The following is a 24,839-nucleotide window of genomic DNA, read 5'->3' on the forward strand; positions in this document are numbered from 1 at the left end:
AGGTTATCCTCTGGGATCCTTCATTCAGTGCTGGTGTGTCCCTGCAGCCTGTGGGAGTGTACATTGGGTGGTCTTCTTGCATGGGCAGGTTTTCCTCTGGGATCCTGCATTCAGTGCTGGTGTGGCCGTGCAGCCTGTGGGAGTGTACATTGGGTGGCCTTACGGCATGGGCATGCTTTCCTCTGGGATCCTTCATTCAGTGCAGGTGTGGTCCTGCAGCCTGTAGGAGTGTACTTTGGGTGGCCTTCTTGCATGGGCAGGTTTTCCTCTGGGATCCTGCATTCAGTGCTGGTGTGGCCATGCAGCCTGTAGGAGTGTACTTTGGGTGGCCTTCTTGCATGGGCAGGTTTTCCTGTGGGATCCTGCATTCAGTGCTAGTGTGGCCGTGCAGCCTGTGGGAGTGTACATTGGGTGGCCTTACGGCATGGTCAGGTTATCCTCTGGGATCCTTCATTCAGTGCTGGTGTGTCCCTGCAGCCTGTGGGAGTGTACATTGGGTGGTCTTCTTGCATGGGCAGGTTTTCCTCTGGGATCCTGCATTCAGTGCTGGTGTGGCCGTGCAGCCTGTGGGAGTGTACATTGGGTGGCCTTACGGCATGGGCAGGCTTTCCTCTGGGATCCTTCATTCAGTGCAGGTGTGGTCCTGCAGCCTGTAGGAGTGTACTTTGGGTGGCCTTCTTGCATGGGCAGGTTTTCCTCTGGGATCCTGCTTTCAGTGCTGGTGTGGCCCTGCAGCATGTGGGAGTGTACATTGGGTGGTCTTCTTGCATGGGCAGGTTTTCCTCTGGGATCCTGCTTTCAGTGCTGGTGTGGCCCTGCAGCATGTGGGAGTGTACATTGGGTGGTCTTCTTGCATGGGCAGGTTTTCCTCTGGGATCCTGCATTTAGTGCTGGTGTGGCCCTGCAGTGTGTAGGAGTGTACTTTGGGTGGCATTCTTGCATGGGCAAGTTTTCCTCTGGGATCATCCTGCATTCACTGCCAGTGTGTCCTGCAGCCTGTGGGAGTGTACATTGGGTGGTCTTCTGGCATGGGCAAGCTTTCCTCTGGGATCCTGCCTTCAGTGCCTGTGTGGTTCTGCAGCCTGTTTGAGTGTACTTTGGGTGGCTTTCTTGCATGGGCAGGCTTTCCTCTGGGATCCTTCATTCAGTGCAGGTGTGGTCCTGCAGCCTGTAGGTGTGTACGTTGGGTGGTCTATCACAGGCAGGCTCTCCTCTGAGATCCTGCATTCAGTGCTGGTGTGGTCCTGCAGCCTGTAGGAGTGTACTTTGGGTGGCCTTCTCTCATGGGCAGGTTTTCCTCTGGGATCCTGCATTCAGTGCTGGGTTGGCCGTGCAGCCTGTGGGAGTGTACTTTCGGTGGCCTTCTTGCATGGGCAGGTTTTCCACTGGGATCCTGCATTCAGTGCTGGTGTGGCCCTGCAGCTTGTGGGAGTGTACATTGGGTGGTCTTCTTGCATGGCAAGTTTTTCCTCTGGGATCCTGCATTCAGTGCTGGTGTGGCCCTGCAACCTGTGGGAGTGTACATTTGGTGGCTTTCTTGCATGGGCAGGCTTTCCTCTGGGATCCTTCATTCAGTGCAGGTGTGGTCCTGCAGCCTGCAGGTGTGTACGTTGGGTGGTTTATCACAGGCAGGCTCTCCTCTGGGATCCTGCATTCCGTGCTGGTGTGGCCCTGCAGCCTGTAGGAGTGTACTTTGGGTGGCCTTCCGCATGGGCAAGTTTTCCTCTGGGAACCTGCATTCAGTGCTGGTGTGTCCCTGAAGCCTGTTGGAGTGTACGTTGGATGGTTTTCTAGCATGGCCAGGTTTTCCTCTGGGATCCTGCATTCAGTGCTGGTGTGGCCCTGCAGCCTGTGGGAGTGTACCTTATGTGGTCTTCTGGCATGGGCAAGTTTTCCTCTGGGATCCTGCATTCAGTGCCGGTGTGTCCCTGAAGCCTGTGGGAGTGTACGTTGGATGGTTTTCTAGCATGGCCAGGTTTTCCTCTGGGATCCTGCATTCAGTGCTGGTGTGGCCGTGCAGCCTGTAGGAGTGTTGTTTGGGTGGCCTTCTTGCATGGGCAGGTTTTCCTCTGGCATCCTGCATTCAGTGCTGGTGTGGCCGTGCAGCCTGTGGGAGTGTACATTGGGTGGTCTACCACAGGTAGGTTTTCCTCTGGGATCCTTCATTCAGTGCCTGTGGGATACTGCTGTCTCTGGCTGTTAGTTGTTTATAGTGTGTAGTAGTGCCACAGCCAGTTCACACCATGCCACTGTAGGTTGGTGCTGCAGGAGTCTGACCCAATTCAAGTAGGGTACTGTTTTTCCCATGATGGGAGAGACTGCCTGTCTATTATTATACATTGGAGTGGGCTTAGAGAAGTCTGCCCAAGTGATACATGTTCTTGCCATCAGTGATTGTGTAAGTCGTTGAGGAGACCTGCAATGTGTTCATGTGTAGGCTAGGTGGACCTCCATCTGTGTTGGTTTGTCCCCAAAGGTTCTGCATGCTGTAGGGTGCATATTGGACGGCTCTATACACTAGGCTAGTGCCAGTTGGTGGGTCCACAGGTATGTGCCAATGTACATATACATTGATGGACATGCAATGGAGGATGGTCATCATTTTGTGCCGATGCAAGTTGGGAGTGGCGTGTTCTTCTCACCTCCCCAGTGTTCATCGCAGACTGACAGGAGGCGTGTCTTGTTCTCCAGCTCTGGGATCATGCTGCTGCATTCCATCACCACCGCCTGAGGCACCATCATTGCGCAGGACGTGGTCCAGATGATCACAATGTTGGTCCGTGCCCGCTTGGCAGTACTCTTGAACATCAATGGGTGGCAGATGGCGTACCACCGGTCCAGAGCGATGAAACTGAGTGTCATCACGGACACTGACACCGACACGGTCTGCGTGAGACAAAACACAGCGTTAGTAAGGCAGCAAGTGGTGTGGCATCAACCTGAGGTGTTTAATCCACATTTAGGGGCACTGATGAGCAAGAGGGTCATTGTTCATGTCCATGACGTTAAAGAGGCCTTCATAGATTTCACTAATCAGGACTAATAGAATGAGATGATTCAAACAGGAAAGAGAAACAGTCAAGGATGTTTGTGTGAAGAGATTATAAGGCCATGGGGTGCTAGATCTCATGAGGCAAATGGCTCGAACCACAACTCATCCATAAAAAGGATCAGCGAATAATCCTTCTCTTGTCATGCGCCATCCCTCTGGCACTCAATCCCAGTATTGCCTCTGAATGTCCCCCAATTTCACAAATCTTTCAAAACGTGGCTTTTTCAACAATATCTGACCAAGGACTAATCCCAATAGATGCACAGACTGATGCACACAGCGTAACTCTGCGCTAGTGTTAAAAGACCCCAGGCCAAATGCAACTACTTACATCCTCTACAGTGCTCCGCTACTCTCAAGCTAGATCTCTGCTTTAAACAATCAAATGAAAATGGTCAGGGTCTGGAAGGCCTGGTGTGGGGGCACTTGGGGAAATAAAGAGGAGAGATTTAGGCATAGGATATACCAGTGTTCTGATGGCATGGAAGCCTCCAGGGAGAGACAGACATCTTGATGTGGGCAATTTCAAGGAGAAGGGATAATGGAATGGATAAGGGCTGGTGTGCAAGATTTCAGGAGGTGTATTTTGTTGGAGACATCACTGAGAAGGACGATAGAAGGAATGTGGAGTTTTTGTTGTGAGACATACACGGGTTGAGGATCGTGGACGTCTTGCTGCTGCAGAAGGTCCCAGGGAGGAGAAGCCATGATATGTAGATACCAGAGAGGTCGAAGGGTGAGATATTCATAAGTCGGTGTACGAGAAAACAGGAATAAGGAGGGGAGGTGGACTCCGTGGGAGTGGGATTGAGTGGGCCTAACCACATACAGGTTTATATTATAGTTCTTGACTGTTGAAGGTCTCAGGGTAACTGATAAAGAGGGTCCTGGAATCCAAGTTAGAAGGTCTTGGGGTAATGTATTGATAGGATCAGGTGCTTTGCTGTAGAATATTTCAGGGTAAGGTATCAAAAGGACAGAGGAATCTTTTTAGGAAATGTCAGAGTAACTGATTAATGGGGTGCAGGAATCATGTTTAGTAGGACTCAGGGTAATCGATTAATAATACCAGGCGCTATAGGAATTCTCAGGGTAAGCAATTGAAAGGATTCTTGGTTAGTAGGTCTCAGCATGACAGATTGATAGGATCCTGGAACCTTGTTAGAAGCCCTTAGGGTATCAGATTAATAAGATACAGGAACTTTGATATCGATGGTCTCAAAGTGAAGGATTAAAGGGCTATGGAAGCCATTGCATAGATGATCTCAGGATGAGACTATTAAAGGACATGGTTACTTTCATTTTGTAGATCTCAAGTGACAGGATATGTAAGTAGTCACTAGTTTAGGTGATACCATGGAGGGTCAGAACTGGGTGGGAATAGTCGGTTGCCTCTTCTAGCATTGGAATAACATAAGGAGCAGAGAATGGTAGGATCCTCTGGAAAATCTGGGCCATTCTGGCTCAATCATTGGTCTATCTCCCACCTTGCCAGATGTGCTTCTCAGCCGTCAAACATAACTCTGAACATGGAGTGAACATGGGTTACCCATGAACACAAGATGGATGAAACTTGCAAATCCAGGCAAATTCCCTGCCTTTACGGGTCTAGCCGGGAAGGATAGAGTTTGTATTTTTATTTGTATTTGTATTTATTTTATTTGTATAGCGCCAGGCCCGAGGGAAACAGGGCGCATATCTTCAAACAGTACATAAATGAGTGGCATGGTTACAGTTACAATGAAGCATATTTTCAGGTGGTACATAAATGAATGGCGAGGATAAGGTTAATAGTAACAGTCAGTCATTTGCAAGAGCAGAGGCAATAGAATAGAAGAATAGTGCAAGTTGGCTGGAGATAAAAGTAAGGCATACTGAGGTGGCAGCAATCAAATGGCCTGTGGAGACAGGTGGTCAGATGCAGTAGCTAACCAGAGCTTTGCTTTATGTTTGAATATGTTAAGTGAGGGTAAGGTTCTAATGGTAAGAGGCAGTGTGTTCCAGAGTTTCGCTGCCAAAACTGGGATGCTACCACCTCCGGCTGTCTGAAGCTTGTATCTGGGGATCGTGAGGCAATGTGCTTGGGCGGATCTAAGTGACCGATTTGGAGTATGCTGAGCGAATCACGAGGCTAGGTAGATGGGGGCCTGGTTGTTTATGCATTTGTAAGTAAGGGACAGGGATTTCAGTGATATCCTTTGGACGACTGAAAGCCAATGTAGGCTCTTCCTAGTTTCAGAAATGTGTGCAGATCTAGGAATGTTGAGGGCCGCTCTAATAGCGTTGTTTTGGGTGATCTGGAGTTTGTTGAGCTTGCGTTGGTTAGTGCCTTGATAAAGTGTGTTGCAATAATTAAGTTTGGACATAACTAATGTCCTGGCAACGGTGATACAGTTTTGGGTGGAAAGGAAAGGGCGTCAGGCTGTGATCAGCTTGCATGTGTAGGCTGAAGCAGCGACACCAGCGTTCACCTGCCTGTTTAAGGAGAGTGTAAAGTGCAGGTAGATTCCCAAGATTTTGGTATCTTTGGATACTTTGATGGAATTACCATCGATATTAAAAGAGCTGAACAAAGGGTTCAGTTTATTGAGTCTTTGTTGAGTGCCCAGGATGAGGAGCTCTGTCTTGTCGTCATTAAGACAGAGCTCATGTTGGGCCATCCAAGCTTGAATGACTTGGTAGATGTCATTCAGTGCTTTGGAATCTACAATGTAGTCACCAGTGATAGGGATGAGTATCTGGGTGTCATCAGCGTAATTAGTGTAGGTGACACCCAGATAGTCAAGCACGTCAAATAGAGGTTTGGTGAATACATTGTAGAGTGTGGGAGATACACAAGACTCTTGTGGGACTCCACAAGGGACTGGGGTAGGGTCCGCCGGAGAGGTAGGTGAGAAAACTCTCATGTATCTATTGTCAAGGAAGGAGCTAATCCAATTAGTGGCATTATCGGAAAAGTGGGCAGCTGACTTCAAATACTGGCAGAGGATTTAGTGATTGACCGGATCGAAAGCTGCCGAGAGGTCCAGAAGAAGTAGGAGTGCCAATTTGCCGTTGTCTTTTAGGTCCTCAATTTGGGTTTTAAGATCTAGGATGGCCGTTTCTGTCCCGTGCTTAGGTCTAAAACCGGATTGTCTTGAACCGAGGAGATTATTAGTTTCTAGATAGTTCTGTATCTGTAGGTAGGCTGCTCTATCTACATTTTTTAGAAGGAACGGGACTGTGGTGATGGGTCTATAGTTGGAGGGAATCTCTGGGTCTAGCGTCATTTTTTTTAGCAGGGGGATAACCCATGCGTCCTTCAGATTGTTGGGAACAATTCCGGATTGAACGGAGGAATTGATGAAAGTGATTATAAAGGGGGCGAGGTCATGTGCCGATTCCTTGATGATCGGAGCAGGGCAGGGATCACCTTGGCAATTGCACGGTTTTAGGTTATTGATGATTTTTTCGACCTCCGGGATGGTGAGAGGTACGAAACTAAATCGGGTGTGGGGTAGGGAGGTGTCCTTATTGGGCGCAGGGAATTTAGTTAGGGAGGTTGTCAGAAGGGAGTTTTGTTTGGCATTGATTTTGTATTGTAAGGTGGTGATTTTGGTAAGGAGAGCATTTTGGATATTGTTGCACCACGTGCTGTCTTCTGCCAGTATCCAGGGCGGGTGATGGGGATTCTAATCCTTTGAGAATATTAAATAGCTCCTTCGTGTTTGATTCAGCTTGCGATATACGCTGGTTGTAAGTCTCTTTTTTAGCTTGTAGGATTGCTTCCTTGTAATTGAGGGATGTGATGAGAAGGAAGTCTTTGTTGGCCTTGCAAGGGAGACTTTTACAAAGTGCTTCAGCCTTGCGCTTTTCTTTGAGCAGAACTCTAAGTTGTGGGGTAAACCACGAGTTCAGGTGGGCTTGTTGTTTGGATTTCTGAACTTTGAGCGGTGCTACGGTGTAAATGGCTTTGAGCAGTATTTGGTTGTAGGTGTCCACTAAGACGGTCGGGTCATTGTGCTGGGAGGCACAGTTGTTCAGAATGGGTAGGATGAGTGGGAGTTGTTTGTCCCTGGTAATGTTTTTTTTGTTCCTGGTGGGAATGGCTGGGGCTATGGTGGGTTTAGGGTGAGGATTGATGGCTGGTAAGTTAAAGATAATGATATATTGGTCAGACCAGGCACAGGCGCAATTAGAATTTATCGCTGTGTTGCAGTTGAGATCTACAATCCAGTCGAGCGTTCTGCCCTTGTTGTGGGTGGGTTCAAGAATACGTTGCTGGAAACCTAGGTTAGTGATGATGCTGGCTACCTCAGTGGCCATCGGATCCTTTGGGTCGGATAGGCCGAGGTTGATGTCACCCAGTAGTAGCACCTGTGAGTTGGGCTTAGTGTTGTTGGTCAGGATGGAAGTGGTATCATCTGTGAAGGAAGCGAGTGGTCCTGGTGGTCTGTATATGAGGTGTCATGTTGCTGTGTTGGTAGGTGAGAGGGATAGTTTCACTGATAATGATTTAGCCGAGCTAAATTGGGTGTTGGGGATAATTCTCATGGTGATAGTATGAATGTGACTCCGCCCCCTTTGGATAGGTTGGACTGGCGGCCATTTCTGAGGATGGAGTAGCCGTCAGGGATAGCAAGGGCAAGAAGGGGGCCTGAGGGTGCGTGCAACCATGTTTCAGTGATGGCAATGAAGTCAAGGTTTTGGACAGTGATGAGGTCATTGATATCAAGGGCGTGAGCCGTGAGGGATCGGGCATTGATGAGGGCTCCCTTTAGTTCTTCGATAAGGGGAGTCACGGGGTGGTTGGTTATCGTCTGCGTGATAGCTGTGAGCTGGTGGTAAGGTGACGCTGAGCACATGGTACACGAGGCAGTCTAGATCTAAGTCTGGCATTCCTGAGTTGGAGTGTCGGCTCTAGGACCTCTAATGCTCTTTTAGGTATATGTTTTTAAAAATGTCTCCCCAATGATAGTGACTGTAGCCGCATGCTTGTTGTCTTTTTATGCCTTGAACCGATCCAGAGGAATTGACGAGTGTCTTCTTTTGCTTGCATGGCACGGAGGTGCATCAAATGTTTCTTGACTTTCCTAGTCTGCCCTTGATAAGCCTCTCTCCCTCTTAACAGCTTCTCAGGAACCTCTTCTGTAGGAATTGTCTCGTCCATTGACTGAAAGACCCACCTCAGCTGTGTTCTTGAGGCAACGGAATGAATCAGTTACTGCAAATCCCTACAGTCCAGCCTCTGGTTCACATCCTCCAGACACGCTCATCCTGCTCCACTGGCACCCCATGCCCTTGCTAAACCAGCTGACTGCATGTGGCAGCACTGTCAGGATCAGCAGTTAGGACCATGTGAAGCTTGGCAGTCTCTGTGCCTACGTGTATATCATAGTGAGTACATGGGCCTACTCAGACAAAAGACAATCTAATTCTGATATATACTCTGATTACATGATATCAGAGTAACTTTGCTGATATTTAGAAGAGCACATCTGACTGTAGATTGGCCACAGTTGTTAACCCACTATAGAGACATTTTTTTTAAATATGTTTTTTTTAAACCAAGGCAGAGTGTCAACAATACAAAATAAGCTGGCTTTGTACACAAGTCCTAAAGCAGTAAAAATTCCCTCCGAACCCCCAACCATCCCCTCCCCTGCAGCCCACGGTTAGAAATGTCTCTCAGTAGTTTGTGCACTGTCTCTATTCCGTCGTGTGTCCCCCTTAGGAAGCGTCCCTGTCTCCCATGGTCCACCGGATGTTGGTAGGCTTATAAGTCAGTGCTGGGAATTTTAGATCATATTCCAATATTGGGGCCCAGGTGTTCTGAAACCGATGGAGGACCCGAGCCTTTGCCGCTGTTACCTTCTCCGCGATCAGGATGTCACATATTTTCCTCCACCACTGGGACATGAAGAGGCCCTCAGGGGCCTTCCAGGAACGTGCTATTACTACTTTCCTGGCCAGGAGGCATTGAGTTAGCAGTTTGGCTCGAGTTCCGGAGCGCCGGTAGGCCTCGGGGACCGGGACCCCCAGAAGGATGGGTCCAGACTCCACTTGGAGGGCGGTTTGAGTGATCTGTTCAATGGTGGTTAAGCATGACTTCCAGAATTGTTGAATTTTTGGACATGCCCACCACATGCGAAAAAAGTAGCCCGGCCTGCCACACCCCTTCCAGCATGTGTGATCGAGAGAATGGTTCATTTGATGGAGTCTGAGAGGGGAATAATACCAGCGCAGCAGCACTTTGTGTGCGCACTCTCTGTTGCTAACACAGGTGGAAGATGTATGTGCTCGGGTCCAAATGTCCACCCAAGTTTGGTCCTCAATCGGGTGTCCCAAGTCCGCCTCCCACTGGGCCATGCATCGGGTTTTTGAGATGAGAAAGTCTCCCAGAAATCGCCTGTATAGAGAAGAGATCCTGCCCCGAATTGGGAGGTCCTTAAGAGTTAGCTCGAGGGGGGTGAGAGGGCGTGTGGCTGCTTGGAGGGTTTGTGGGTGTGAACACCAATGCTGAAGCTGAATGTATGTGAATCTGTCCCTTTCCTGGAGTTGGAATTTCTCCTTGCATTGTGCGGACGTGCAGGGAAGGTTTCCCGCATATAGCTGATCTAGGGTCTCAAGGCCTCCCGCAATCCAGTTCTGGAAGTTCCGGGGGTTCGTTCCAGGCGAGAAGGTTGGATTATGGAAGATTGGCGATAGGGGGCTCAGGCCCCACGGGATTCCCTTATGTTTCAGTGCCCAGTCCCAGGAGTTCAAGGTGTGCTTGGTCGCCAGCTGGAGTTCTTCCCAGCAATCCCTGAGGGAGGGTGGTATGTGTGGAAGGAACCGCAGGGGGGGCGGTAGCCGTGATTGTTCCAATTCTACCCATCTGGGGGGGTCTGTGGATATTTGCCAGGCACGGATGTGTGCTAGTTGCCCTGCCACCCTGTACGATCGCAGTCGGGGACCCCCAGTCCGCCCAATCTTGCATTGCCTAACATTGTTTTTGAGGGGATCCTGGCCTTCTTTCCTGTCCAGATGAATTGGAGCATTTTCCTCTGTAGGTCGCGTAGGGCGGGGGCAGGGATTGCAACAGGGAGGGAGGAGCAGGCGTAAAGAAACCTTGGGAGTAAGTTCATTTTATAGGCCGTTATGCATCCCATCAGGGAGATTTCCTGGGTCTCCCAGCGTTTCAAGTCACCTTCCAGTTCTTTAAAAAGCCGGGGGAAGTTGGTTTGATATGTGTCTTTCGGGTTCGTGGGTATGTACACCCCCAGGTAGGGAATCGCCCTTGTTTTCCATGTGATCGGGCACATCTTGATCAATGTCTCCCACTCCCCTGAGGATCGGCCCACCCCAAGGGCCACCGATTTATTGAAGTTAATAGAAAAGCCAGTGACCTCCCCGTAGCTAGTTATTTCAACCAAGGCGTGTTTTAGTGAAGAGCGGGCCTCCGAGATTGTGAGTAGCACGTCATCTGCGTATAGGGCAATTTTATGTTGGGATGGGCCAACCTGAGGACCCTTGATATGGTCATTCAGTCTGATTTTCTGGCCGAAGGGCTCCATGATGAGTGCAAATAGCAGTGGGGACAACGGGCAACCTTGTCTGGTACCGCTGGTCAGGGGAATTGGGGCGCAAAGCGAGCCATTGATTCTTCGGAAGGTTTTAGGTGATTTGAAATTGGCCAGGACCATCGCTCAGAACGTCGGGCCAATCCCAAAGGCTTCCAGGGTGAGGCTCATGAAAGACCAGTCCACCCTGTCAAATGCCTTGATAGCATCACTTAGAGCCCCTAGAGGCGAGGTCCACCAGATCCAGGGTTCTGCGGATATTGTCTCCGGCCGATCTGTTCATAATAAAGCCTGCTTGGTCAGAGTGGATTACCTTGGGTAATATGCGTGCCAGGCGGTTAGCGAGGATTTTGGTATACAGGTTAGCGTCAATGTTCAGCAGGGCTATTTGCCTATAGGTATACAGGTTAGCGTCAATGTTCAGCAGGGCTATTTGCCTATAGGAGGCCGGATCTCTTGGGTCTTTCCCTGGTGTGGGAAGGAGAACTGTGGTTGATTCCTGCATTGAAGGAGTCACTGTGCCTGTTTCCCTAAAGGAGTTGAAAAGCGTTACCAGGGCGGGGGGGGGGGGCAGTTGGGGTTTGAAGATTTTATAGAACCTGGGGGAAAATCCGTCCAGGCCCAGGGCCCGGGATTTAAGGGATTTAATAGCTTCCTCAACCTCCTCACCTGTGATCGGTGCTTCTAGGTTTTCCCTGGCCGAATCATGTAGCTGAGGAAGGGCCGCTTCTTGCAGATATTTTCTTTGCTTAGTCTGGTCTCACGGTGGCGCCGTCATGACCTGAACCATGCGGTCTGCCGCTAGCTGTTGTTTTTTCGATTCCATGTATTGTATTACTCAGTGTGTATCTCAGAGCCCTATAATAGTGCTGCTGCGTTTTGTCTTAGCTAGTTTGGCCACCAGCAGCTTGTTCGCCTTGTTGTTCTTCACAGAATTGTTTTAGCTTTGGTCTGTGCGTTCGGTGTAGTGGGCCTATAGTTTCTTTCTGGCAATACAGATGGTTTGCTGTATTTTGGGGGACCAGCCTTTTTCTTTGTGGGCTTCTTCCGCTGTTTTAAGTTCCTCTTCAAGGGCCAGACAGGCCTGTCGCCTGTTTCGATGGAATGCTACTCCTTGTGCTATCAACTCCCCTCTGATCAGCGCTTTCAGGGCGTCCCAAGTGTTAGCCAGTTTAAGTTTAAGTTTGTGATTGCAGTGACGATCTTGTCCCATACTGGCATTTCGTTGAGGATCGGATCATAGAGGGTCCATCTGCATGGCGCATTGGGCTTAGGTTCATGTGCCCGAATCTCAAGGATTACCGGGGCGTGGTCAGACAGAATCCCTGGTCCGATGGACACTTCGTTGGTGTAGGCAAACATCTGGGGGGACGTCAAGAGGAGATCGATCCTTATAAAAGTTTGATGCACATAAGAGTAGAAGGAGTAGTCTTTTTCAGCGGGGTGAAGTACTCGTCACAAGTCCACTACTTCCAGGGATCTAAACAGGCGCAGCAGGCTAAGTGCCTGAGTGAAGTCTCCGGGGGTGGAGGGATGAGATTTGTCTTTAGTGGGGTCTGGTACTCCGTTAAAGTCTCCCCCTACTATAACTTGGCCCTCTATGAAGGGGACAAGGGAGGAACCCAACGAGTCGTAGAAGCCTGCTTGCCCGTAATTAGGGGCGTATATTGATACAAAAGTGTAAAGGTCTCCCAGCAGTAGGAATTTGACAGCCACAAACCAGCCCTCTGGGCACGTTTTTATTCCAGGACCTGGGGGTTCAAACCTCTCCTGAAAAGAATCGCCCTGCCACCCTTTTTAGAGCCTTTGTGGCGAAAAGCTGAAGCGCGTAGAGTTGGGGGCGGAGGCGCCCGAAGTCTGCAGGCAGTAGGTGAGATTCCTGAAGCAGGGTCACCGCTGCATCTTCATCTTGCAGCTTTTTTGGTATCGACTTCCGTTTGGTGGGGGAGTTTAATCCGTTGGCATTGAGCATAAGAAATTGCAAGGTCTGATGCTCCTGGGCTAGTTCCCCCCTTGTTGCTGCATCTGGGGAGGGTGGGCAGAGGGGAGTGAGTTAACCGCCATCTTGAGGAAAGGCTATGGATGTGTCACTCTGCTCTTGGGCTTTTGAAACAAGCCCCCAACAGGGGGGTGTAACTTTAACTGGTGGGGGGGGGGCGATATTGTGGGTATGGCCGTTCCCCTGGCCAACCGGGCCATGTGAGAAATTAGTCTGGGATTCCAAGGACTCGTAGGTGGTATGTACCTTGGAAAATGGCATGGGCCATGAGTGGGGCCCGTTGTGTTGATTATGAACGTTCTTGGCTTGGGTCTGGGTCGGTGAAGTTTCTTCGAACTTGGGCTGGGGGTGTCCACAGGGACACATAGATAAAGCCGCTGGTTGCAGTCCAGTACCAGCTTACCTTCTGCTGTTGCTTCTTGGCACCTTAGACCAGGAGGATCGTCTGGGTTTTGGAGGGAAGGCAACTCTCACACCATGGGTATCCTTGGGGCTTGGCGAAGTAGATTCCTCGGGCGAAGATGGATGCATGATTTTATTAGCATCTATGAGATGGCTGATTTTGCGCAGGGTGCCATTGTATGAGAACTGCAGGGCATCTGTATCGGATTTCATGTTCCTGCAAGAGGAGGGTCAGAGGCTGAAGAGATCTCCTCTTCTGAAGTGTAAGCAATGAGAGGTCCTGATAAATCTGGAGGGGCCAACCCTGGAAGGAGAGCTCTTCATGGGAGCGGCTGATTGCTGAAATGGCCTCCCTTGTGGTGTAGAAATGAACTCTAGTTATGACGTTGGGGGGCGGGGGGGTCTGAATCGACACCCCGATGAGGGCGCAGTCTGTGAGTGCGATCCAAGAGGAGTTGGGATTTGTCCAATAATGGGAGAAGGGATTGGAAGAAGTCCCCCACATATTCCGCCAGGTTTTTATCCGGGACAGAGGTTGGAATCCCCCAAATCCGGAGGTTGTTGCGCCGGGCCCTATTTTCAAGATCCTCTTGTTTGAACTCGAGGATTTTGCACCTGTCTTGCAGGGATCTAATCGAGTGTTGGACCTCCCCCAGTGTGATAGCATGATCCAGGGAGCGGTCGTCCACCTCCCCTAGCCTCTGTTCCATCACAGTCACTCTTTGATCGGTTTGTTCCAGCTTGGTAGTGAGCTCTGTCATGCAAGATCTAAATTCCGATTTCATATCGGCCATAAAGGCCTGTATGTCCTCTTTGGTGGCGAGGGCTTCTCTCTCCTCTTGGGATTTCTGTGGGGTAAGCTTAGAATGGTCGTGCTTCTTTCCCTTGTCAGATGACGTAAGCATTGTGGCAATGTCTGCATTTTTTTGCCAGCTTTTGATTGTTTCGCAATCGTGCCACAAAGGAAGTGGGGCAGATAGCCCAGTGATCACTTTGGAAGGTCGGGTGGGGGAGACTATTGGTTGGAGTCAGAATGAGCAACTTATTAGGGAGCGGGGCCAGCTTCCTTGATTAGTTCTTGCGGGGGTAGTTATTCCCGTAGTGTAAAGGCTCTCAGAGCTAGGTGTAGAGGAGAGAGGGAGGAGGCCTGGGGTTCTCAGGGAGGCGTAAGATTAGGGTGTTGTTTCCGACCTCTCAATACGGGCTCAAGGGGGGAGGGGAGTGGAGAGTGGGCCTGGGAAATGGAGGAGATAGTGAGGAGCAGAGCAGTCACAAGTTAGCCTCCACTCAATGCTGTAACATCCGGGCAGAGCGCGGGTGCCCCGATTATGTTAGGTGGGTGGTGGCTGCAGAGAGGGTTCCTTATAGTGTCCCCACCTTGTAGTGACTGTTTTCGAGGTGCTGGCGAGGCCGGAGGGGGCTGGGTGGCCCTTGTGAGAGCTGGGCCTACGTTCCCTTACAGTCAGTTAATGCGCAGTTGGGGCCAGTGCAGAATCGTCGCTGGGACAATGGAGCTCTGGGTGGGTCCATTCTGCGGTAGTACAGGGCTTTGCTCCCATGTGGCGTTTGTGGGCCCAGAGCGCCCCCAGCAGCTCCAAGCCCCAGGTGAGCCCCCACCACGCCAGTGGCGGGGGGTAGGGCGGTGGTGTGGAGATGAGGCCGGGTTGTGTGTCGGTGTTATATGAGGGGGGCACGAGTCGCCCCCGCCTCCCCACAGCCTCCACCGCCGGTGAGGCGAGGCGGATTGCTGAAGCTTAGGGTGGGGGGGCAGCGGCACCTCACTACGCCCTCCCATCGGGTTCCGCTCCTCCCTGCTGCGTCGTGGTCGGGGTCAGGGCTCTCCTCTCTTGAGGGCGCTGTGCATTGCGCCGGATGCCCAGAAGTAAAGGGGTCCGGCCCGTTAGTATGCCTGGTGGGCCTCACCCCCGTGTGGCGCCTGAAGTCCCAGGGCGCCCGCAGCAGTCCAAGTCCCAGGTGAGACCCCACCACTCCAGTGGCAGCGGGTAGAGCGTTGGTGTGCCGATGCGGCCGGGATGTGTGTCGGCGTTTCGTAAACGGGTGCGGGGGAAGCAGGTTGCCAGTGCCTCTTCGTGGCTTCCACCGCCGGTGGAGCAAGGTACATTTTTAAGCTTGAGGTGGGGGGGGGGCAGCAGCATTTCACTGCGCCCTCCCGGGGCTCCAGATCGCCCCCTTCGGTCTACGATCCCGCTCTTCTTTGTTGTGTCGCAGTCCGGGTCAGGGCTCTCTTCTTCTGCAGGTGCTGTGTGTTGCGCCGGATGCCCAGAGCTGGGGGTACGGGGCCGCTAGTGTGCCTGGTGGCGGGCGGGGTTCCCAGCATGGACCGCTGAAGCTTCATGGGCTGGGGAAGCCTGCTGTGTTATGTCGTCATGGGCTTTGCTCGCACCGCCCGCCATTTTGAAAGGAGGCGGTGGAGGGGGCTGCAGAGATTGCAGGATCTTTATGTCGCTTCCCGGGGGCCGCCAGCCCCGATCTTCATCTCCTCATGGGGTGCGGGGCTTCCAACATCTCTGGCATGATTTTGGGCTCATTTTGGAGCATAAGACTTCACCAGATCGCTTATGCAGCGGGCCCGTCACAGAGGCCTCTAAGAGAGCGCCCGCATTGCGGGAGCTCCAGGCCACACCCCCCCACACATTTTCTTTAATATCTTAGAGTATACATGTAGTCAGTTTGTGTTTCTAATTGTGAAATTTCAGCTTTGGACTTACACCGGATATATTGAGCAATTATCGATTAATTTGACTATAAAAATGATAGTTTTCAATTTGTAGACACTGTATAATGCAACTAGCGGGAGAGAGTGAAGGCTAAAAACCTCAGGATAAGCACCCTTGTAGGTGCATGAAAGACAACATGTTTCGGCCGATCATACTAGGTGCAGGTCCCTGAACACCAATTTGTTTAGAAAGATGCTGTCATTACAGGGTTTGCCGTTATCCCGCCAGTAATTCTGGCGAGATACCGGCAACCATGACTTACCATCGTGCGTCCCATATCCTGGATCCTGGTATTACCGGGATATTACAGGCATTGGAGTGACAGAAAATTCCCATTCCTATGGAGTCCTATGGGATTAGATTTACTGAATGACTAGCACCGTTAGTAACGGTGCCGATTATTCAGGCATTTGTTTGCCGGTAGGGGCCTGAACTCCACAGCAGGCCTGTTGGGAAATCCGTGGCCCCCACTGGCAAACTTGAAGTGTGCCGGTCTGCTAAAAATACCAGAGCCAGAATTACCAGCATTTTTGCCTACTTTGTTACCGGCCTGGCACACTTGTACTGGGGCAGATCAATGTGTTTTGGTTTTGCTGTTTCTGAGAACTTAATCATTTGACAGACATTTCTCCACTGATATGTAGCACTTAAGAGAAAGGTAGGTATGGTGAGGGAATAAGAAGCAGAGTGGGGAGAGGTTTAATGGGGAGGGGGGTGAGAAAGGGAGGTATGGTGAGGGAATAAGAATCAGAGTGGGGAGAGGTTTAATGGGGAGGGGGGTGAGAAAGGGAGGTATGGTGAGGGAATAAGAAGCAGAGTGGGGAGAGGTTTAATGGGGAGAGTGGTGAAAAAGGGAGGTATGGTGAGGGAATAAGAAGCAGAGTGGGGAGAGGTTTAATGGGGAGAGGGGTGACACAGGGAGGTATGGTGAGGAAATAAGAAGCAGAGTGGGGAGAGGTTTAATGGGGAGAGGGGTGAGACAGGGAGGTATGGTGAGGGAATAAGAAGCAGAGTGGGGAGAGGTTTAATGGGGAGGGGGGTGAGAAAGGGAGGTATGGTGAGGGAATAAGAAGCAGAGTGGGGAGAGGTTTAATGGGGAGAGGGGTGAGAAAGGGAGGTATGGCGAGGGAATAAGAAGCAGAGTGGGGAGAGGTTTAATGGGGAGAGTGGTGAGAAAGGGAGGTATGGTGAGGGAATAAGAAGCAGAGTGGGGAGAGGTTTAATGGGGAGAGGGGTGAGACAGGGAGGTATGGTGAGGAAATAAGAAGCAGAGTGGGGAGAGGTTTAATGGGGAGAGTGGTGAGAAAGGGAGGTATGGTGAGGGAATAAGAAGCAGAGTGGGGAGAGGTTTAATGGGGAGAGGGGTGAGACAGGGAGGTATGGTGAGGGAATAAGAAGCAGAGTGGGGAGAGGTTTAATGGGGAGAGGGGTGAGACAGGGAGGTATGGTGAGGGGATAAGAAGCAGAGTGGGGAGAGGTTTAATGGGGAGAGGGGTGAGAAAGGGAGGTATGGTGAGGGAATAAGAAGCAGAGTGGGGAGAGGTTTAATGGGGAGAGGGGTGAGAAAGGGAGGTATGGTGAGGGAATAAGAAGCAGAGTGGGGAGAGGTTTAATGGGGAGAGGGGTGAGAAAGGGAGGTATGGTGAGGGAATAAGAAGCAGAGTGGGGAGAGGTTTAATGGGGAGAGGGGTGAGAAAGGGAAGTATGGTGAGGAAATAAGAAGCAGAGTGGGGAGAGGTTTAATGGGGAGAGGGGTGAGAAAGGAAGGTATGATGAGGAAATAAGAAGCAGAGTGGGGAGAGGTTTAATGGGGAGAGGGGTGAGAAAGGGAGGTATGGTGAGGGAATAAGAAGCAGAGTGGGGAGAGGTTTAATGGGGAGAGGGGTGAGACAGGGAGGTATGGTGAGGGGATAAGAAGCAGAGTGGGGAGAGGTTTAATGGGGAGAGGGGTGAGAAAGGGAGGTATGGTGAGGGAATAAGAAGCAGAGTGGGGAGAGGTTTAATGGGGAGAGGGGTGAGAAAGGGAGGTATGGTGAGGGAATAAGAAGCAGAGTGGGAAGAGGTTTAATGGGGAGAGGGGTGAGAAAGGGAGGTATGGTGAGGGAATAAGAAGCAGAGTGGGGAGAGGTTTAATGGGGAGAGGGGTGAGAAAGGGAGGTATGGTGAGGAAATAAGAAGCAGAGTGGGGAGAGGTTTAATGGGGAGAGGGGTGAGAAAGGGAGGTATGGTGAGGGAATAAGAAGCAGAGTGGGGAGAGGTTTAATGGGGAGAGGGGTGAGAAAGGGGGGTATGGTGAGGAAATAAGCAGCAGAGTGGGGAGAGGTGTAATGGGGAGAGGGGTGAGAAAGGTAGGTATGGTGAGGAAATAAGCAGAGTGGGTAGAGGTTTAATGGGGAGAGGGGTGAGAAAGGGAGGTATGGTGAGGAAATAAGAAGCAGAGTGGGGAGAGGTTTAATGGGGAGAGGGGTGAGAAAGGGAGGTATGGTGAGGGAATAAGAAGCAGAGTGGGGAGAGGTTTAATGGGGAGAGGGGTGAGAAAGGGAGGTATGGTGAGGGAATAAGAAGCAGAGTGGGGAGAGGTTTAATGGGGAGAGGGGTGAGAAAGGGAGGTATGGTGAGGGAATAAGAAGCAGAGTGGGGAGAGGTTTAATGGGGAGAGGGGTGAGAAAGGGAGGTATGGTGAGGGAATAAGAAGCAGAGTGGGGAGAGGTTTAATGGGGAGAGGGGTGAGAAAGGGAGGTATGGTGAGGGAATAAGAAGCAGAGTGGGGAGAGGTTTAATGGGGAGAGGGGTGAGAAAGGGAGGTATGGTGAGGGAATAAGAAGCAGAGTGGGGAGAGGTTTAATGGGGAGAGGGGTGAGAAAGGGGGGTATGGTGAGGAAATAAGCAGCAGAGTGGGGAGAGGTGTAATGGGGAGAGGGGTGAGAAAGGTAGGTATGGTGAGGAAATAAGCAGAGTGGGTAGAGGTTTAATGGGGAGAGGGGTGAGAAAGGGAGGTATGGTGAGGAAATAAGAAGCAGAGTGGGGAGAGGTTTAATGGGGAGAGGGGTGAGAAAGGGAGGTATGGTGAGGGAATAAGAAGCAGAGTGGGGAGAGGTTTAATGGGGAGAGGGGTGAGAAAGGTAGGTATGGTGAGGGAATAAGAAGCAGAGTGGGGAGAGGTTTAATGGGGAGAGGGGTGAGAAAGGGAGGTATGGTGAGGGAATAAGAAGCAGAGTGGGGAGAGGTTTAATGGGGAGAGGGGTGAGAAAGGGAGGTATGGTGAGGGAATAAGAAGCAGAGTGGGTAGAGGTTTAATGGGGAGAGGGGTGAGACAGGGAGGTATGGTGAGGAAATAAGAAGCAGAGTGGGGAGAGGTTTAATGGGGAGAGGGGTGAGAAAGGTAGGTATGGTGAGGAAATAAGAAGCAGAGTGGGGAGAGGTTTAATGGGGAGAGGGGTGAGACAGGGAGGTATGGTGAGGGGATAAGAAGCAGAGTGGGGAGAGGTTTAATGGGGAGAGGGGTGAGACAGGGAGGTATGGTGAGGGGATAAGAAGCAGAGTGGGGAGAGGTTTAATGGGGAGAGGGGTGAGAAAGGGAGGTATGGTGAGGGAATAAGAAGCAGAGTGGGGAGAGGTTTAATGGGGAGAGGGGTGAGACAGGGAGGTATGGCGAGGAAATAAGAAGCAGAGTGGGGAGAGGTTTAATGGGGAGAGGGGTGAGAAAGGGAGGTATGGTGAGGAAATAAGAAGCAGAGTGGGGAGAGGTTTAATGGGGAGAGTGGTGAGAATGGGAGGTATGGTGAGGGAATAAGAAGCAGAGTGGGGAGAGGTTTAATGGGGAGAGGGGTGAGACAGGGAGGTATGGTGAGGAAATAAGAAGCAGAGTGGGGAGAGGTTTAATGGGGAGAGTGGTGAGAAAGGGAGGTATGGTGAGGGAATAAGAAGCAGAGTGGGGAGAGGTTTAATGGGGAGAGGGGTGAGAAAGGGAGGTATGGTGAGGGAATAAGAAGCAGAGTGGGGAGAGGTTTAATGGGGAGAGGGGTGAGAAAGGTAGGTATGGTGAGGGAATGGGGAGCAGAGAGGGGAGAGGCAGAATGGGGAGAGGGGTGAGAAATGGAGGTGTGGTGAGGGACTGAGAAGTATAGTGGGGATGCAGAATGGGGTGAGGGGTGATAAAGGGATGTATGGTGAGGGAAAGAGAAACCAGAGTGGGGAAAAGGCAGAATGGGGAGAGGAATGAGAAAGGGAGGTATGATGAGGGAATGAAAAACAGAGGGGGGATGCAGAATGGGGAGGGGGTGAGAAGGAAGGTATGGTGATGGAATGGGGAGCAGAGAGGAGAGAGGCAGAATGGGGAGATGGGTGAGAAAGTGAGGTATGGTGAGGGAGTGAGGAACAGAGTAGGGAGGCATAGTGGGGTGAGGGGTGAGAAAAGGGGGTATGGTGAGGGAAATGAGAAGTAGAGTGGGGAGGCAGAATGGGGTGAGGGGTGAGAAAGAGAAGTATGGTGAGTTTAAGAGGAGCAGAGTGGGGAGGTAGAATGGGTTGAGGGGTGAAAAAGAGAGCTATGGTGAGGGAAAGAGAAGCAGAGTGAGAAAAAAAGGTCGTTTTGCTATTTTTGAGAACTTACTTAATTATTTCACAGACACCGATATGTAGCACTTAAGCCAGGGCACCATTTAAGCATGTTGGGCCGCTCCCTGTGGCTAAGGAGATTAAGGGCGCAGCGTACTGAGGTGTATCAGGGTCTTTGGGCATTCCCACTGCCATGCTTGGTCATTCTACAGAGCCTCACGATCTCCCCTGGTCACCCACCCTTCCCTTGCTCCTCCCAGAAGGTGCTCACCTGCAGGTAAGGTATCACTTTGCACATGGTTGGACCCAACAGCCAGCTCTCGGTGATGTCTACTATCAGGCTGGCGGGGAGGCAGATGGCCGTCACCAGGACGTCCGCCAGAGAAAGGTTCACAATGAAGTAATTGGTGACCGTCCGCATGTGGCGGTTCCTCCAGACGGCCAAGCAGACTGCAACAAGAGAGGACAGTGCAAGAGAGAGGGTGAGAGAGAGAAAGAGCACGAGAGAGGAAGGAAATGCTAAGAAAGAGCTGCAAAGGAGGAGAAGAAACCTAATATGTGTGATCGTGCACTGTCGGTTGGAATTAACCAATTACATATACAGTTATATGTGTATATATAAATGTGTATGTGGTGGCAGGGGAGTGGGGGTGCAGAGCTGGAGGGGTGGGCTAGAGGGAGAGCATCGGAGTGAAGAGATGGGAGAGAGGAAGAATGGGGAGCGGGGTGAGAATGGGCGAAATGGTGAGGGAAAGAGAAGCAGAGTGGTGAGGCAGCCTGGGGTCAGGGGGTGAGAAAGTGAGGTATGATGAGGGAAAGAGGTGGCCTGGTAAGGGAAAGAGAAGCAGAGTGGGCAGAGGCAGAATGGGGAGAGGGTTGAGAAAGAGGAGTATGGTGAGGGAAAGAGAAGCAGAGCGGTGAGGCAGCCTGGGGTCAGGGGGTGAGAAAGTGAGGTATGATGAGGGAAAGAGGTGGCCTGGTGAGGGAAACAGAAGCAGAGTGGGCAGAGGCAGAATGGGGAGAGGGTTGAGAAAGAGGAGTATGGTGAGGGAAAGAGAAGCAGAGCGGTGAGGCAGCCTGGGGTCAGGGGGTGAGAAAGTGAGGTATGATGAGGGAAAGAGGTGGCCTGGTAAGGGAAAGAGAAGCAGAGTGGGCAGAGGCAGAATGGGGAGAGGGTTGAGAAAGAGGAGTATGGTGAGGGAAAGAGAAGCAGAGCGGTGAGGCAGCCTGGGGTCAGGGGGTGAGAAAGTGAGGTATGATGAGGGAAAGAGAAGCAGAGTGGGGAGGCAGAATGAAGTAAGGGGTGAGAAAGGGAGGCATGGCGAGGGAAAGAGAAGCAGAATGGGGATGGAGAATGGGGAGAAGGTTGAGAAAGAGAGTTGTGGTGAGGGAGTGAGAAACAGAGAGGGGAGGAAGAAGTGGGTGAGGAGGCGAGAAAGAGAAGTGTGGTGAGGGAGTTAGAAATGGGGGTATGGTGAGGGAAAGATGTGCAGAGTGGGGAGGCAGAATGGGGTGAGCGTGCGAAAGGGAGGCATGGTGAGGGAAATGTAAACAGAGTGGGGAGAGGCAGAATGGGGAGTGGAGTGAGAAAGGGGTGTCTATTGAGGTAATGAGAAGCATAGTGGGGAGGCAGAATGGGGAGAGGAGTGAGAAAGGGAGATATGGTGAGGGAAAGAGAAGTAGACTGGGGAGAGGCAGAAGGGGAGCTCTGGACCTACCCAGCATGTTCCCGATCACAGCCGTCAGGAACACCACGATGTACCCCGCGATGAGTGCCCACTCGTACTGCTTGGGGTACAGGTATTCCTTCCAGAGGTACCGCAGGAACTGCTCGTCGTAGTCTGCGGTGGAGAGCGGCTCCTGCGATCCATTCATTCGGGGTCCATCCCCAGTGATGGGCAGCCAGTGTGGGGTGCTGTTCATTCTGGGAGGCTGCTTCCAGGCATCGGAGGGCATGGGCCCCCCTGGCGCAGAGGGGGAGGGGGTGCCAGCAGAGACCCCAGCAAGTCAGGCCGCGGAGTCCTGCCGTCTCCTGAACTCTCTGGTTTATAAAGCAGTAGAGAGAGGAGAGGAGACATGATGAGTGTGAGAGCAAAAGAGACAGCAAGCATTGGACGAAATACTCTGACTAGCGAATGCTGCGGCCCCGGAAGAGCTCTGGAGATGCAGCCATGAAGATCCAGTTTCCTGGATGGCCCTCGCCAGCGGGGTCTCTGGGGGCAGGGGTCGCTGCCCAAACTAAGCATTCATGCCAACCCTTCGGATTTAGGCCTGTGACTCCTTCTTTTTCAGTTAAAAATATTGCTGGATAATATTTACTCCATCCTCTAATCAGTATTGTTATACTTTTCATATTAAAATGCCCATTGCTGTTGTGTAATATTGAGGTAAAAGTTTTATATGCCGGATTTTCGATTGTTCACTGGTTTGCGGAGAGCCCGATTCATGGAATTCTTCGCACGGTTCAAAGTGACTTTGCACAGTTCCATGAATCAGGGTTTCTGTCGGCAGTGCAAGGTCACTTTTCAGCGGTGCAAAGTCACTTTGGCCCGTGCAAATAATTCCATGCATCGGGCCCTGAATGACTTCATCCCTCCTACCACCAGTGGCAGAGGCAGCTTTTGGTGCTGGGGGCAGGGGGTGGGGGGTGGATAACAGGGTGCCAGTGGGAGGCTGGGGGTCACACGGGCTCCAGGGGGATTCACGTGGGGGGAAGCGGCTCCACTACTGCCTACCACACCCATGCAGCTTTGCGGTACTGACACCAGTGATTCCCAACACTACTTCTACCTGGGCCCTCCCTGTGCACCAATCAGATCCCTCCCTTGTGGTGGGATTCATGGAGCAAGAGCTGCTTTTGAGCCGCGTGCATCTAAACGGTGGCATTTATTGTTAACGGCTCCTAGTGTGTGTGGGAGTGTAAGAGAGGGTTTTCTGAGTAGTTGGTGGGGGTGCTACCCAGCCAGAGGGGGTTAATGGCTAGGGCGGTAGCAGTAAACCACCTGGTGATGCCGCAGTAATGAACGTGTAGTGCTACATATTAATTGGCTGGTTATGGCCTATTTGAATTCCAAGCAAACTGTGTAGTGTCTTTCTTGCCTCCCATCGTTTGTGTCCAGTTACTTTGTGTGCAAAAACTATTGGGTGCCTGTGGGCACTGAGGGCAGTGGGACAGCTGGCTGTGGTGCACCCCTGACTCCCCACGCAATGCCCCTGGCCTCTAGGCTCGTGTTGACTTGTGGGGGAGACGGAGAAGGGGCACCAGACAGCTGGGTGCTAGAACACCCCTCCCCCTCACCCCCTGCAGTGTCTAGAAGAGGGCCTCAGTTCTGAGCCACACCACAGTATATAGGGGCACCACACACCGTCAAGGTGCGTTTGGTAGTATTGCGCAATGGGAAGTCTTTTCCCACTCCCCTCCCTGAGATGGAGCGAGAAGTCACTGGCGTCTTCATTCACCTATTGCAAGCAGAGAGGGGCGGGGTCGGTAGGCTCTGAGTTAGCTGCCTACCAGGTGTTGGGAAGAGGAACCGATAGTTCCAGACCCCTTAGAGCTTTCGGATGAAACAGAGGCCTGTGCATGTACAGTAGGGCCTACGGGAGGTTAGAGAGGGAGTGGGCGTCGCTGGAGGCCATCGCGTGGGAAGGGGGAGGGGCATGTTTCTGCCCCAGTATGCATGGGGAATCAGATGCCAATTTAGATAGTAGCACCCATATTGGAATCAAGGCCTAGTTGTGCACTTAAGCCAGTTCCGCAGGCCCAAACACACACACAGAAATAACGTGTATGCAGGCGGGAGTCGGATGTAGTTTGGGCACCGGTGAGGAAGGCCAGAGCTGCAGAGATTCACAGACCCTTCATTGTCTTATGTTGCCAACCTCTTGCATCCCACAAGGAATGCACCCTGCAAGGCTACAAGGGGGGTGAGAGCTCACTGTGAAAAGCTATCCCACGAGAAGGAGGGCACACGCCTCTGCTCCTTCCTGTTCCAGAACTAAATAACAGCACCCAGAGACCCCCGTCCCGAGAACCCCAGCATTCCAAGGTTCAGGAAGTCCCAGATCAACAACCATCAATCTGTTAGACCCGCAATCGATGAGAAAAGATCTGAAAACAGGAATCAGATGCCTTCATCATAGCTTGCGTGCTTTGTGCAGCGAGATGCCGGGGGGGGGAGGGTGGAGTGGGAACAACAAAGCTAAAACAAGTGTGGGGAACTTTGGTTGGGCGCCAACAAGTCTGGAATCGAGCTGTAGTTTGTTAGAAGTGAAGGCCTCGAAGTATTCTGTTAGCTCGTGTCTGCAGCACTAGGTGCACATCAGTTCATAGATAGGGCCAGTATTGTTTTTTCGACACATAATTATTAATTAGTTACCACTTTATACCTGATGACGCGCAAGGAGGAGCCCACGGGGAAGACGGTGGACAGACAGGGCTGGGACCAATGGCCTGGCATCCCTCATGGAGCAGGTAGCCTAAGTATAGGATCTCGACCGACCAGCCACGTGGGTTTGCACATTATGGAATTCACGTCACTAATGACGCTGTA

The 24,839-nt window shown here is 51.5% G+C and overlaps 1 protein-coding gene across 1 annotated transcript in view; it reads right to left on the reverse strand.

Moving 5' to 3' along the window:
- Positions 1–24,839, reverse strand: part of HCRTR1 (hypocretin receptor 1) — a 185,673-nt gene that overhangs the window by 120,660 nt on the left and 40,174 nt on the right. Inside the window, exons 2-4 of the mRNA XM_069625247.1 lie at positions 22,008–22,328; positions 20,561–20,739; positions 2,643–2,886 (exon numbers count right to left, since the gene is read on the reverse strand). Coding sequence (XP_069481348.1) covers positions 2,643–2,886; positions 20,561–20,739; positions 22,008–22,245 — 661 coding nt within the window. The 5' untranslated portion in view covers positions 22,246–22,328. The remainder of the gene's footprint in view (positions 1–2,642; positions 2,887–20,560; positions 20,740–22,007; positions 22,329–24,839) is intronic.

The sequence above is a fragment of the Ambystoma mexicanum genome, chromosome 11 (genome assembly GCF_040938575.1).
Source record: "Ambystoma mexicanum isolate Mex_15411 chromosome 11, UKY_AmexF1_1, whole genome shotgun sequence".
In the NCBI taxonomy this organism is placed as follows: Eukaryota; Metazoa; Chordata; class Amphibia; order Caudata; family Ambystomatidae; genus Ambystoma; species Ambystoma mexicanum.